The 16,060-nt window shown below is 26.2% G+C and overlaps 1 protein-coding gene across 1 annotated transcript in view; it reads right to left on the bottom strand.

The window, feature by feature from the left end:
• Positions 1-16,060, bottom strand: part of LOC136990203 (BLOC-2 complex member HPS3) — a 69,337-nt gene that overhangs the window by 6,607 nt on the left and 46,670 nt on the right. The window contains exons 16-20 of the mRNA XM_067288578.1: positions 15,821-15,890; positions 12,164-12,201; positions 9,087-9,176; positions 6,571-6,634; positions 5-111 (exon numbers count right to left, since the gene is read on the bottom strand). Coding sequence (XP_067144679.1) covers positions 5-111; positions 6,571-6,634; positions 9,087-9,176; positions 12,164-12,201; positions 15,821-15,890 — 369 coding nt within the window. The remainder of the gene's footprint in view (positions 1-4; positions 112-6,570; positions 6,635-9,086; positions 9,177-12,163; positions 12,202-15,820; positions 15,891-16,060) is intronic.

Genomic DNA, 16,060 nt, shown 5'->3' on the forward strand with positions numbered 1-16,060 from the left:
TTACCTGCAATTTAAGAAAATCTTCATTACAATTCCAGCAAGAACAATAATTATCTTGTAAATTATTTTCTAATTTTTTTTCATTTATACATGTTCTACTAATTCCTTGACCTAAATATTAAGAATATATTATTTAAATATTTATTTATTTGTCGATTTTCCAAATTATATTATTGTATTTATTTATTTTTATATACAATGTAATATAATAAAATTACATTAGCCTCACTCATTCATTCACACACTCACTCACATGAAATGTTTAGTTAAGTGGCAGTCACACTTTGCAATTTTCAGCTGTGCAGGCAACTGCAACAGCTACAACTTTCATACATGGAGCAGTACTTACACACTTGAGACGTAGCTGTAGCATATTTACAAACTGATCAATGAAATTCCAGTAATGATCAACAGTATAAGTTACAACTGACATCATATGATTAGAAAGATGAACCAAACAAAGCTGTCCTTTACATCTTCTGATCAAAAGAAGAAAGAACTTGCTACATTAAAATTAGAGCCTAAAATTCTGCCTATAAACATAGACATTTGTGATTATGGATCAGTTCTATTAATTGTGATTCCAACTCTGTTCTGATTTTTCACCATTTTAAACAGACAGGATGAAGTACACATAAAAACATTTGTTCATTTTATGGCATTTGCAATCAGTGCAACAACAACAAACTTTTTATTTATATTTGCAGTTGCCTTCATACAGTACTTGGAGGGAGTTTGCTAGTTAACAGGAATAGCTATCATGGTTGCAGTTGCCTGTGTAATTAAAAACTAAAATTTAACTGCCACTTTAGAAACAGACTTTTTGTAGAAAAACAAAATAGTACAGTCAAAAATGGAAATAAAATCTGAAATTTCAAAAAACTAAAATATTTTGTGTGTATAAAGTGCCAAAGTTAAATCTTCAACACCTCATAAAATGCTAAAATGTCTGTACATTCAATTAAATTAAGCACATTATTTTACATTAATTTATTTTTCATCTTACCATCAATTCTTTATTCATTTTTTAAAATTACTTAGTTATTTAATTAATGTATATTATATGTATTATATAATTAATATTGTTTATATAAAGAATTATTGTAATTTGCAACATAAATGTGGAGAGAGTGTAAAGTAATATGAAACATCAGGGTTGAACCAATAAAGATAGTCAGGAGAGTCTTCTAGGTTTATTATAAAGTTAAATATTAATAGAAAATTCTCAAAGTTAATCAACACTGATAGATAATAACAAATTTTTCAAAATGCATGAGATTAAAATAATTTCTGAGTGAAAAAAATTTTGAGTATTATTTATTTATTTATTTACAAAAAATTAAAGCAATGTCTTATAGATAATAAAATAATAAACTTTATTGTTTTTAACTGCAGTTCATACAATTGGAGGTTATATATAATTAATTAATATAATACAAAACACAATATTTACAAGCATTAAAGATACATTTACAAAATTAGATTTAAGAGTTACATTACATTAATAGACTTCCATGTAATTAACAATTGCTAAGAAAAGATTAGCAATCAATTATACTGATTTTTAAAGTTAAAATAAATAAGTTTATGAAATCAAGACAATTGTCTAATTTAGCAATTTCTGGTACATATTTTGTATGTAGTTTGACTAAGCATTTACATTAAGCAGAATGATGTTTTGATAATTGATTTAATCATGTAAGAATTTAACACATTTTGAGTGAGAAATCCTCTTTTCCTAATAGAAAAATGTAGAAATTAATAATACAGTTATCCCTCATATAACAAAGCATTCCTACAACACAGTTTTTCTCTAACAAGATTCAAAAATTGGAGACATCCCTATATAAAATGTCAAAATTTTTAAGTGCAAACACTGTCATTTGATAACTTTTTATTCAAGCAAGCATGTCTGTTCTCTCATATTTGCCCACTGATTTTTAGAATATTAAAATTTTCAATGTTTTATGCCTTTTGCCCAGTTTTCTTTAATGAGAACTGATTGTACAATTTTTCTTCTTCCATGTTCTTAGCTTCCTATTCTAGCTTTCCTATAAACCAGATGTCACTGTTGTTGGTGATAGTGCTCTAAATGAATCTGAAAGATTGTTGCTGTGTTTTGTTTTTATAGATTAAATTAAAAAGTTACTACATATAAACATTAGATTTTTAAAGATCGCTTATGCCAATGCAAGAAAATGAAAACATCAGGTTTTATGAAAAATAGTAGAGAAAAATTAAGATGTTTCTGACACTTCAGATTAAGGTCAACAGGGAAGTGCAGAAAATGACAATATTTTTCCAAAAAGATAATGATAAAAATTTATATTTGTTGTAGATATTCTTTGCTAAGTGTAATATTGCTCACATATGGAAATAATTTTATGACACGGCATTAATCTGTCAGAATTTAAAAACTTTTTTATTACAAATATACTGAATAATTTATGATTTGTTTATCTATCAGCTACTAAAATTAAAACAGATGACAGTCATCTGTTTCAATTTTATACAGCTGTTAATAAAACAAAACCTTGAAATGAAAAAATAAAAAGATTTTTTTTATCAAGACACTTCACTGTGTTCTAAAACATTAAGCCGAATCTTAATATATCAAAATTTTATCAATACTTTCAGTAGTAATAATGAAATATTTCAACTCGCATTATATTAATCTAAAATTTATTAATATATTATTAAAATGTAACCTTATATATAGTTTAAACATACTGTCTAGCTCTAATATATAGCCAATAATAAGCTCATATTTAGGAATAAGTTTTTAGAAAATATATAATTTTTTAATGGATAAAAAAAATAATTGACTTCCAATTCAATATTTATATATAAAATTTTAATTTAAAATTAAATTAACAAAACTATTAAATGTTTATTCAACTATCCTTATTAGAAAATCACATTAAATTAAAATTTCCATATTAAATCAATAAGTTAATTTTTTTTAATCAGGGAAATAGGGAAATCAATAACAAAATTCTAAAAAAACTGCTTTAACATAAAAATTCACAAAATTTGGCATGACGGCAATGAAACAAACTAACTGCTAAAGTTAAGATTGAGATACCAAAATTATTTAACTAAAAATGTTTTTGATTTTGATTTAGATCATCTCCAATTAAGAAAATTACTATATACTATTTTAATTAACAATTTAAAATTTTAATATTTAAAAACTTTTGAACTTAATCCAGAAGACTTTCAACAGATTATTAAAAAAATCACCAATAAAAGACACACGACAAAAAATATTAAAATTTTAAACTTTTTAAATAAAGTTATTTTATTTTTATAATGATTTATAAAAGGTGATAAACATATTCAGCAATAATAAACAACAATTAATAATGAAATAAATCACTAATCTAATTCTATGAATCAAGTTAGAAATAACATGTCTTTAATGATCAGACTGAGTCATTTTTATGCCAGAACAGCTTATGAAATGTATGATTTGTGGTATTGTTGCTAAAAATTAAATTCTAACATAAAAGTTTATTGTATTATGACTTTTATGTTAAAATTTAATGTTATTTTTTGATTAGAATTTTTATGTTATTTTTGAGTTATTGGATTATAGAAGATTAAATTTTTAAATATTTATATGTAATTGTTTCACTTATATATAAATATTTAAAAATTTAATCTTCTAATATACTATATTTTGGGGAGGGAGTGTCTCAACTGTCGAAGGTATTGGTGTGATAATCTCAAGAGAAGAGTTGATACAAAGTATTTGTGCAGAGTTGTAGCCTACAAAGAAAGCTCATCTCTGCAGTGAAGAGTGGAGTGGTTGTTCCAGGTGATTGGATATGGCGAGCAAGCAAGATACGACTAGTATTTGTAATGCAATTTTTACTTTATTAAATTGTAATTTCCACCAGCCCTTTTTACAAACAAAAAAAAAAAAATACTTTGAAGAATTTTCCATTTCCTACAAAGATAAATGAGATGTGCAGAGAATACCACACTTAACTGTTACAATTGAACCACTAATAGAAATATTTAATGAAAAAAATTTACACAGGTGTATCAATAAAATAAAAGAGAGAATGGCTCCAGGTGCCAATTCCATCACCAACGCGATAATCAAAAACTTTTCGATCGAAGGAATTCATCTATTGGCTAATCTATACAATAACTTCTATAATACAGGTACAATACCTAGAGATTGGAACAAAATCATCTTCCAAATGATATTTAAAAAAGGAGAAAGAAGCTGTCCAGCCAACTATCGACCTATCGCTCTTTTGTCTGTTTAACGAGTGGACAGAGAATAATAAACTACTCAATTATACACAGTTTGCCTTCACAAAAAACGGAGGCACCCAAATTGCATTATTTTCATTGACGACACTAATTCAATTACAATTATATAAAAAAAGACAAAAAGTCTTTGCCTTGTTTTTGGACATTGAAAAAGCATATGACTCAGTGGTTATTGCAGTATTACTAGAGAAGTTAAGCAAAAATGGAGCAGATACACGTATGATTAGAATAATCGATCAATTGTTCAGACACTACGAAGTAATCATTAAACAATTTGACAAGAAATGGCCAGAATTACAAGTGAATAGAGGTCTTCTTCAAGGTGACCCTTGGTCTCCACATCTTTTTAACTATTTCTTAGCAGACATAAATAAATGTTTTGAGAAAGAAGATGATGGATTTTATATAGACGGCCAAGTAATCCACTCTATAGCATATGCGGATGATATTGTACTAGTCGCACCCACAGCAGCAGGTCTTCGAAGAAAAATTAGAAATATACAAAAATATTTCGATACATTAAAATTAAGCATCAATCCAAGAAAATCCTCAGTCATGATATTTCGTAATGGATCCAAACTTGCAAAAAAAAGCACATCATTCTTGATGAACAAAGTACAATTAGAGATAGTACAAGAGATAAAATTTTTGGGAATTATACTGACCCCCACAATAACTTTTGAAAAGCAATATAAAAAAGTCGTTCACAAATCAAATTGTCTGATTAATAACATGGTGAAACTTTGTACACATATTAAGCTTAAAAATATATTTAGTCATTTTAGACTGTTTACCTCTATAATTTTTAATGCGATATCCTACGCCTCACCAATTTTGAGTCTAACAAATTATAAGAAACTGGAATCCATTCAAAATAAATTTATTCAAAAAATTTTTACATTGGAATACAATATTGCTGGTTACGCTCTTAGAATTGAACTCAACAGATTTAGATTAGCTCCTTTCTTTGTCAAAAGATTTGTTAATTTTCTATATAAGATCAGAGACAATGACAACCTTCCAACAAAACTATTATATTTGCTGTATAAAAAAATGTGTCAAAAACCCCAAAAAAATACCTGGATTAGTCAAATGAAGAATATAATCAATGAATACGGAGTTTCTATAGCTCCATTACTAGAAAATTCAGAAATTAGCGACTTTATAAGGAAACAACTAATACATAATGCATTAGAAATCTCATTAGCTCAAGATATCGAAGAAATACATAAGAGAAGAGAGCCTAAATGGTATAAAATATTGCTAAATTACCCCTTCAATAATAACTATATGTTATCTAATATGTCGTTTACAGTCAAGAAGTTTTTCATTCAACTGAGATTAAATAGCAATATGGTTATAATTAATAATAGAATCTATGAAATTTCCAAAAGTAGCTGTCCAAGATGTCAAGAATTATTCACTAAGTATCACGTTTTCTGTGGATGTAAAAAAAGGCTATGAACTAAGAATTAAAATGGATTTAAACCAATTAAATTTCATCACAGAAGAAAATCAAATGTACCGTTTCTTCCAAGGTGCAAATACTGCTATGATTTACAAATTATATAATTATACAAACCTTTTGTAATCAATCCTTAAAAGGGTGAAAGAATTTGAATTGATCCGAACATTGTATGTAATAATACTAACTGATAAAAACTGAATATGTTATAATTATTACTATGATCAATGTTCTTTCTATGTTATAACTCCCTGTAATAACAGGCTATTGTCTAATATGAATAATAAATTATTATTATTATTATTATTATTATTATAATACTTTATTTATTGTATTCTATCTTGGAACAGTTGTAACTGACATTCCCAAAAATATGGCACCTGAAGATGGCCTATGACTTAAACTGAAAACATTAGTGTATATATAGCAAATAAATGTGTCTTAGCAGCCAAATGAGTTTGATGATGATTTTAGTAATTATTCTTTCTGCAGAGGATGGGTTTTGATTGTCATATAGCATTAATTTTAAAAAGTGTTTCTTTTCAATATTGTAATCTGTAAAAAATAGAAATTAAAATATTTAAAGTAACATGATTAACACTATATTACACTTAATTACAGCAAACATAATAAAAATACAAATAGACTGTGAAATACCCATGCATTTACTAGCAGTTACACAGAAGTTGTTCTCAAGTTAATAATTATATGTTTTCTGACATTGTTACAAAGTGACATCTTAAAATTTAAAAATGTCTTTTATGAAGCTCCAGTTAAAAGTTAAGAGAATTAAAATGAATTAAAATTTGAATTCTTACCATTAAAAGGAGGAACACTATTTAGCCATGATTGTCTGGTTCCATAAAAAGAAGATGGCTTTATCTATTTTTAATATAAAAGAATAATATAAATTATAAAGTATTGATGTTTAACTATTTTAAAAAAATATATATATAAAAGTAATAATTTAATTTTTTATATTTCAATATTTATTAGTTCTCAATCAATTCTTTCATTAAATTAAAAAAGATATCACTACAGTTTTATCAGTCAAGTATATGTTTTTAAACCTAAATACTTTTCCATTACTTAGCTACCTTTAAGATTTTTACAAATAATTTTTATTAGTAAAGTCTGCTCAATACCTTAAAGAATGAATGAATAATCTAAAAGTATTTAAATAAAAAAAATGTCTGATTTACAAAAATATAAAATTTGTGCTCATTAACAAAATATATGCACTTCAATGTTTTTTGAAAATTTAAAACATTTTAACAAACTTTAATATTTTTTGCAGAATGAAATAAACAAAACCAATTACTTTTTCTTTCAAAATGAAAAAAAAGTAAAAAAAATGTTCTATTACTCTATTTGAAGTAGTGTTATTGAAAATAATATATAACTTCTCTATCAAAAAGCTGATATTTTGTTAAAAGAAATTCTGCTGTATGATGTTATAAAAATTTTATTAATAAGTTTGATTTTGTCATCATTGTTGTGTTGTTGATAAAATGTATCCTATTTGGCTTAAACCAATGTCAGACCATGGTTAAGACAAAGCTAGAAGAAAAAATTGTTTTGTTTATGTGCTGTTTATGTACATATCTATGTTTAAGAATTTCCTTATTATGTGACATGTTTAGTATGACTGCTATCTATAATGTAATGTATGTACTGTTGTTAAAACCTAATGTTTCTAGACTTTTCTATAGTCTAAGTGGTATGATGTATCTATGTGAGAAAGGACTACACCTTATCCACAGATGCTTTATTTTATGGACAAGTTGTTGTTGTTATTTAATATTTATAAGTTTCTTTTACAAAATTCTTATTTCTTAATCAATAATTATCAAATTTTAATATCAAACTTATCATTGAAATAAATTAATAAATTTCAAAGATAATGTTTTAAAATTAGATCATTAATTTTATATTTAAGTAAAATCATTTCAAAATTATAAACGAAAACAGCCAAGAAAACCTAATTTTTCATTTTTATTTACTGAAAATGATAGCCCATTGAACTAGCAATTCTATTCAATTGTTTAATTAATTCAAAGGAACAAATTCAATTGTTTTAGAATAATAACTGCTCCCGTGTATTCTAGTTAAAACATATTATTATTATTGTTGGGTGTAATGTGTTAAACTCGGTTGACATCGGTTGCTGTGTACTTTGCTGGACCAGGTCAAAGCATAGCAACCGAAACAAAACAAAAATTAAGTAATGTGTCAGTGTGTATGTCTGTATTCAGGAATTTCCTCACAATATGACATGTATTCAATATAGTGGCCTTCTGTAGTGTGATGTATGTGTTTCTGTTCAATTGTAATGTTCCCAGACTTTTGTGTAGTGTGTGTGGTATGACACCTGTAGAGGAGAGAACAACAGGCACAATAAGCACTTTATCCATCCTCCACAGATGCCTTATTTCCTGGACGAGTTCTGTGTACTTGCTGATTTTTTCAGTGCATGTGTTTTGCACATTGTGAGTGTCTGAAATGGATGTGTCTATAATGTATGTAATTTTATTGTGTTTGTCAATGAGTGTGATGTCTGGTCTGTTCTGGTAAATCGTTTTATCTGTGATTATGGCTCTGTCGTAGTACATTTTGTGCGTGTTGTTTTCTAATATTGTCAGTGGATGTACTTGTAGTATGATTTGTGGATGTCTAATAATTTGTGTTTCTTTGCAAGCTCTTGGGTATTATGCTAGCTACTTGATTATGTGTATGTAAATAATCTGTGCCAAGAGCTTGCAACCAGAAGTGATGTGTTGTATAGTTTCTGGCATGATATGTCATTTTCTGCATTTGTCATTTGAGTATGTGTTTTCTGTAGTTTTTAATATTTGTGATCTGATCCTGTATGGCAATCATGAATCCTTCTGTCTCTCCGAAGAGGCATCCCTGAGCTAACCAGCTGTTTGACATAGTTTTGTCAACAAAATCCTAGATGCCTGCCATGGAGTGCCTTTTGAGCCCATGATTGATTATTATTATTAACATCAACAATATACAGTATTTTCAAATAATAATATTTTTATCTTTATAAATTAAAATGAGTTATTTTTTGTATAACTAATCTCCGTGTAGAGTTTATAATTTGAATTTTTTTATTTTTATAATTTTCTAAGGTTAGAAGTCATTGAATGATCATTATTGGACCTAAAAAGAGCTTTTAGGATGCATTATTTACTTGTTTTTGAAACCACAATATAAACTGTAACACATAATCAAACATATTTCTGTAAATTTAACTTAAAATTATAATATAATTACACAATTTCTACATAAATATTAAACAAACAAAATTAATTTTAATAATAATTACCATGCCTGTTGATAATGTTATATGATATCCTGGAAGCGTCAGTTTTGTATTTTCTTCTAATCGTTTAATATATATTTTCACCATCATTAACTAAAAATTACATAATATTCTATATTAATAAATAAATATTTTTAAATTTCAAATAATTATAAGTTTAAAATTAATTCAAATTTAAATAACTGAAAATTACTATTAAATTTTATTCTCAATACTAATATAAAACTGTGATATAAAAACATAAAAATCTATATTAATGTAGATTTGAATCAGTTGATTTAAAAATGCAAAAGTTATAATATTACATCTTAAATTCATATGACAAAAAATAAATATCCTTATTACATTGCTGATTTAAATTTTAATAGCAAACATTAAGTAATATCACCGATGTAGACAGAACTGTAATCTTCCTGATATTAACATAATACGGAATTAAAACAATTTAACACACAGAATCTGGTCAAACACTTCTGTTATAATATTTTTAGATATATTGGGAACACTAGTGGATCTTGCAATGAATGGTGACTATTTTATCCAAGATACAATTCAGATTCTTTTACATCAAACCAAGGTGTTGTTTTTTGCTCAGTCATTGTTAGAATGGTGATAATTCAAATTTTATTGGTTTGCTCTGGTACAGAACTTAATTGTAATCCTCTTTTGAGATCTCCTGTCTTCACAAAGTGATCAAGATGAAAATATGAAGAAGAATTGCAACACAGAAGATTGCAATGTAACAAAATATAAAAACTGGAAGGAATGATAGAAAAGAAATTTGCATTTTTTTATGAAAGACTATCAAAGAATGTTGCAAGTTCATAAGCAATTTCTTTTCAAGCAAGTGATCCTGATCAAATGAATTTGGAATTGTTTCAGAGTAAACCCCCTGATCATTCTCAGGTAAATACTACCCTAGTACTAGGTTCTAAAATTTGTAATTTGTATAATTTTCTCTCATCCATGAATACAATAGTTTTGGCACAGTCAGCTAATGATACATTGGAATCACTGTATAAGTTAATAGTGGATAATTTTGAAATGCTGGATAAACAATAACAGTAGAAATTAATTAAGAAGTTCCTACATTAGAAACTTTTCCATGTAAGAAATTTAATTTCAAAAATTCCAATTTTTTCTCCATAAGGGATTGTAAATTTTCTCCATGTAAAATGTTCCCATTTAAAAAACTTTCCCACTTAAGTAGATAGAAACTCTTGTCCATGACTGAAAAATGGACACACTTAAATTTTCAACTGCATCCTATCAAAAATTTTTTTATATTTTAATAATAATTTTTATATTTTATATTTAATTACATATGGAATAAAAAAAATTTCATAGGAAAAGCACAAAATTTCATGTCATTTTGGGCTACTTTGAACATAGATTTTACAATTTTCTTACATGTTATTACTTACATCTTATGGTTATTAGTAGGCAACTAGGCTTGCAAAAAATGATAAGTTCTATCAATATGTAAGTTTAGTTTGGTTTGATGGGATTTGGCAATGCAACTCATATGTCAAAATGAAGATTTTTTTTTAATTTTAAAAGTAACTGTTTTCTTCTCTTTAATAATAATATTCAGTTTTCTAGTGAATTACTTGCAAAATATCTTAATTTTTTTTATGACTTATCAATATACTTCTCTTTTACGTAATATTTTTAGTTTAAGACTATTTGATTAAGATGATCATAAAATTTAGTTTTTGAGTTAGTTAATTTTAGTTTTTAACCAGGATGGCAAATTTTCACAAATTTATACAAAATTTTCAGATGTATTATTTTTTAAAATATTATAAAATTTTTATTTATATCACATGGCATGAGTTGAATATTGATTGATGGAGCAAGGTATTGTACTTCTAATTGGTAAGGCATTTCAAAACAAAATTTTTTTCATTTTATGTAGGGGATAAGGGGCATCAAATGCATAAACTCTGAATACAAACTATCTGTATATTCCAATATTCACTGTATATTGTTTGATCTTCCTAACTTCCTTTCTTAGATAAATGCTTGATGCAACAAAATCATTAAAAATATACTTGAAGCGTGCAATGCCATTTTTCCCTAAATATGTTTTATTGAAGAATTTAATTCTAAATGTAATGTTTTTCTGTTGCATAAAAATATTTTGCTGATAGTGGTACCATAAATGGCCATATGTTGAAGTTGAATTTATGTGAAGCCATAATTTTTAAAGTGATAAAGTGCAAGTCACATGACTTTTGGCACTTAAAACAATACAGTTTATATTTACATTATTTTGATATTCCAGAGAATTTGTAATTTAGTGAGTTTTTTACCATTTTATTGTAAAATTGAAATGAATTCATTCACTATAAAAAGTATTTTTTACCTCTCTGAAAAGTTTGTTTTTTAGTATTTACATTATGGCATTGCATGCTTCACTTGATTTTTACATAAATTTGTAAAGTTGGTGCTTGGTGTATGTTTATTTATATATATAAGAATGCCTTACATACAGAATTTAACAAAACTCTATATTAATACTTTAGAGATAAATTCTAGGATCAGAAGTAATTCAAATTCTACTTCATTTTTGAGATCTAACCTGCCAAAGAAAAGAAACTTCAAATTCTCCACCAAAATACTAACACTAGAGTTCTCAAATTTTTAAAAAAATTTTGTTTATGTTTCTGTCAATATATGTGTATGTATATGTTACTATGAGGAATTCATTCTTCTTGTCATGACTGTTACTAATCTGTTTTTCTTTTTCTCAAATTGATGTCTAGATATCAAAGTAATGAATTTCATTTTCACTTTTCTAATCCAAATGTGGTATTTTTCTTATCAAACTTAACTGATTTCACAAAAAAATTAATTGAGAATAAGATAATCATCTTTATTTTTTCGATAATTCTCTTATTACAGTAGAAACATCATAAAACTGTTTTATTGTACAGTATAAATAATTCTGAAGCCAGAATAATTTCTAAAAATCATTAAGATTTAAAAAACTATTTGACCTTTAATAATCAGACTACCAATTAATTACATTATAAGTAAGAAATTAGAAATTTTTAAAATATACTATTTATACTTACTATTATATCCTTACTAATATGGTCAGCATATTTTTTTTCTACAATAAAAAATGAGATGTACTATTTAACATTTTTATTCAATAATCATCATAATAATTCTGAAAATATAATTTAAAAATTTCTATATTGCAGTCAACTCCCAATTTAGGGAGGCAAATTTACAAGATTTTGGATTTACCATGCTTGGTGACAGCAAGAATGCATGTGCAAAACAGTCAATACAGTCAAACCTGTTTTTATGCGGGGGATAGGGACCGCATTAAAAAAAACGCTATTAGTTTCCTTATGACATATTAACAACATAGTAGACTGACTATTATTGCACACAATTACGTTCAAATAATTTTCAGATTACTGCAGAATTTCAAAATACGGGCATGAGACTTTTCCATTCTCCTAAGTGGAACGTTCCTGCACTACACGTGAGGTCGTTAAGAGTTATTTTGTCAACCTTAAATATAACAATATAATCACTAATCTTAAATGTTATTCTTCAGAAAGAAAAAATAAAAATAAAATTTCATAAACTGTAGTTGATAATTACTCGATAATACAAAATACAGTAGAGCATCGATTATCCGACAATTGGGGACTGGGGTCGGTCGGATAACTGAAAAGTCAGATAATCGAAAAGTATGAAAAAATACATTATTAGTATAGTGTATTAGGCCTGGTTTAAATACTAGCCTCCCTTTCATGGTCGAGCCAGTGCTGCCAGCTAAAACATGCAAAAATTTAACAAAAATAATATTAAAGTAGCCAAGACATAACTAAATATTGTAGCGCCACATCACTAGCGGACATTTGAATTTGCCGACTAGAACGCGGTCGGTTAACCGATAAGTCGTTAATCGGGGGTCGGATAATCGATGCTCTACTGTAATACTTTTTAAAATATATTATAGCATAACTAAAGCTTCTCTCACACTGGGTTGTATAAACAAAAATAAATACCTTCTATAACTGATAACCAGCGTGAAAATTGGCCTGAGAAGAGTCCAGGAGGGGCAGCGAAAACGTTCGCCAGTTTATAAATATTTCACGCCGGTTATCGGTTATAGAAGGTATTTATTTTTTTTATGTTATAGCATCTTTGAGTGAATTATTTAAATGTTATAAGCAATTTAACTATAATAAAATAATTATAAAGTAAATAAAAGATATATGTTCTTTTATATTTTATTCCTACCCAAAGCAAAGTTAATAAATATTTCAACTTTTACTTCTATTACATATCACATTAAAATTCTAAAATTTTATTTTAAAAAATATGGTATATAATAAAATGTTTGAACATGTCATTTGAAAAATAAAGTAAATATGAGTAAATATTAAATTTTTTTAAAGAACAATTATTTACTGACATATATTAAATGAAAAATGTTGATTAACTAAAAATTTTCGAAGTGAAAAACAGATAATTCAATATTTTCATAATATTAATATCTTAGAATTCACAAAAATAATTGATGGATATGATTTAATGTATAGTAGATTAAAACAGATACAATTTACATATTTATACAATACAGTAATATTAATATTTCTATATATGAACTTGTATCTATGTAAATTAAATGTCTACATTATAATATCAACATTAAAGACAAATGTAAAATGTATTTATTATGAAATAAAGACAACATATGATAAAAATCTTAAATTAATAACAAATATTAATTTCCACTTACAAAATCAATATATATTAATAGAGTTAAATCAGAATATGATATCTGAAATTTAAATTTTTAAATAGGAGAACATTTAAACTTGGAAAGTATGCTGTGGGCTTTCTTAAAGAGCTAATATTTAAAATATTGTTCTCTCCAACTTCTAATGTTCTTTCAATTTTGGTGTACATCAAATATATCATTCTAAATTTTCATTTTCTTAATTTTCTGATAGTTAATCAAGAAAAATATATGTTTATCTTAAATCTTCATATTTAAAATTAATCTGTGACATTTTAAAAATATTTTTTGTAAAGATTTTACTTTAGACTGTGTGGTGATTTTTAATGAATTTGGTTTTACAATTATTTTTTAGGATATTTTATTGCTGAAACATTCTTGTACAAGTTATTGATATGAAAAATAAAAAATTAAAGAAATTTAAAAATATAGAAAATTCATCCAAATGATGAACCGTGCAGTAGAGCCACTCCACATGCTGACCGAGGCTTCTCCAGAGCTTAATAGTTCTCAAAAGCCAATCTAGTATCTGAGGCACCATGCTTTGTGTATCCTGTATTTACTGTGTTTTCCAACTTGTATACTCTATATATATATTTTGTAAATAAACTATAGATATTGTCTACCTTAAGTGTAGAGGTGTACTTTCACCGAACCTGGATCACAACTATATCAAATCATGATAAATATGGCAAACCAATTCAACAAGATGGAGTTTGGGGAAGAAACTTCACTCATCCCAAAGATTAATATTTATGTATACAATACAACTGAACTTGCAAAACTCAAATCATTCTTTTTTAAAGAACAAAATTTATATTTATTTGGAAGACAAGAAAGATTTGTAATTTACAGATGCAGTTGTATTATATCCAATGTATTGTGTAATGAACTTAAAAGTTTTAAAAGTTATTTACAAAGAATAAATAATGTTAGAATAATTAAAAAAAATGACCTAACTTTAAATTATCAGGGATTGCTTACACAAATTGTTGACTTTTCTCATTTTTTATCAAAATTACTTTTAATAAAACTCAAATAAAATTGTAAATAAAACTCAATTATTAATCAATCACCATATGAAACTTGAAAGTTATATTAAGAAACTAGATTTTAGAGACCAACCTGAGAAACAGTTCATCTTCTAACAACCAAGTACTTTTGAGTTGATCAATCTCATCTTCAGGGCCATCCAAACTACCATGCCTGAGGAATTCAATGTTCCATGCATTTTCAAAATTTTGTTATATTTATTGCTTTATTTTTCTTAAAAATATTCTAAAATTTTATGCCAATGAATTTTTCATATGTCTTCTCTCAGATGTTTTCTTTTAATCAAAGTATTTCTCTTTCTTTTCCTTTTGCTTTTTTTTTTTTTTTTTTGCTCATGTGATTACCGATTTCCACACTATTGATAATGTATCCCCCCTCTTTGAAGTTAATTACTTCCAAATTGCATATTTTTAAGAAAAAGAAAACAATAAATAGAACATTAAAATTCTTGGTCATTTATACAAAAGCAAAAGTTGCAAATGCACTATATACTGGATAATTATGAATCTCACTTACAAAACCAAAAATCTAACTCATAACATAAAACGATGGAGAAAAATAAATGTTTTCAATTGCCTTTGATGAAAAAGTTGCAGTTAGGGTGATCCCTGAAGATGACCTTCGACAACACAAATGCACTTGTGCATTAGATAAACTGTTGTCTCAGTTTGATCTTCAAAAAGTAGTTTTTTGATAAAAGTTTCACATAAATAAAACTTCTTTTTGTTCTAATGTATCAATTATTCAAATAAAAAATATTGTCATTTTGATCATTCATTGGGCAGGACAAAATTTTCAAAATCATCTAGTCAACATCACACAGATTCCCACACATTATTTAAGCAATAATTCATTCTTTTTAGTATTAAACATTTTTTTAAGTTAAATTATTATTCATTACTGATAAACTTACTGCTTAACAAACTCTCTAATAATTCCTTTAGTAATGGAATATTATGATCAAGCAAATTTGAAGAATCACTCTGAAAAAATAATTTTACTTAAATTAGCTAAAATTTCATAAATACATATACAAAGAATTATAATAAACTTTTTAATCCAGTTTATAATAAAGTATTTATAACATACTAGAAGCTCTGCCTGACTGCTCTCAATAGTCAAACTCCAAAATTTTGTGTCATTTTACAATGTT

The sequence above is a fragment of the Centruroides vittatus genome, unplaced genomic scaffold, assembly GCF_030686945.1.
Source record: "Centruroides vittatus isolate TY-2023 unplaced genomic scaffold, ASM3068694v2 scaffold_861, whole genome shotgun sequence".
NCBI classification, from domain to species: domain Eukaryota; kingdom Metazoa; phylum Arthropoda; class Arachnida; order Scorpiones; family Buthidae; genus Centruroides; species Centruroides vittatus.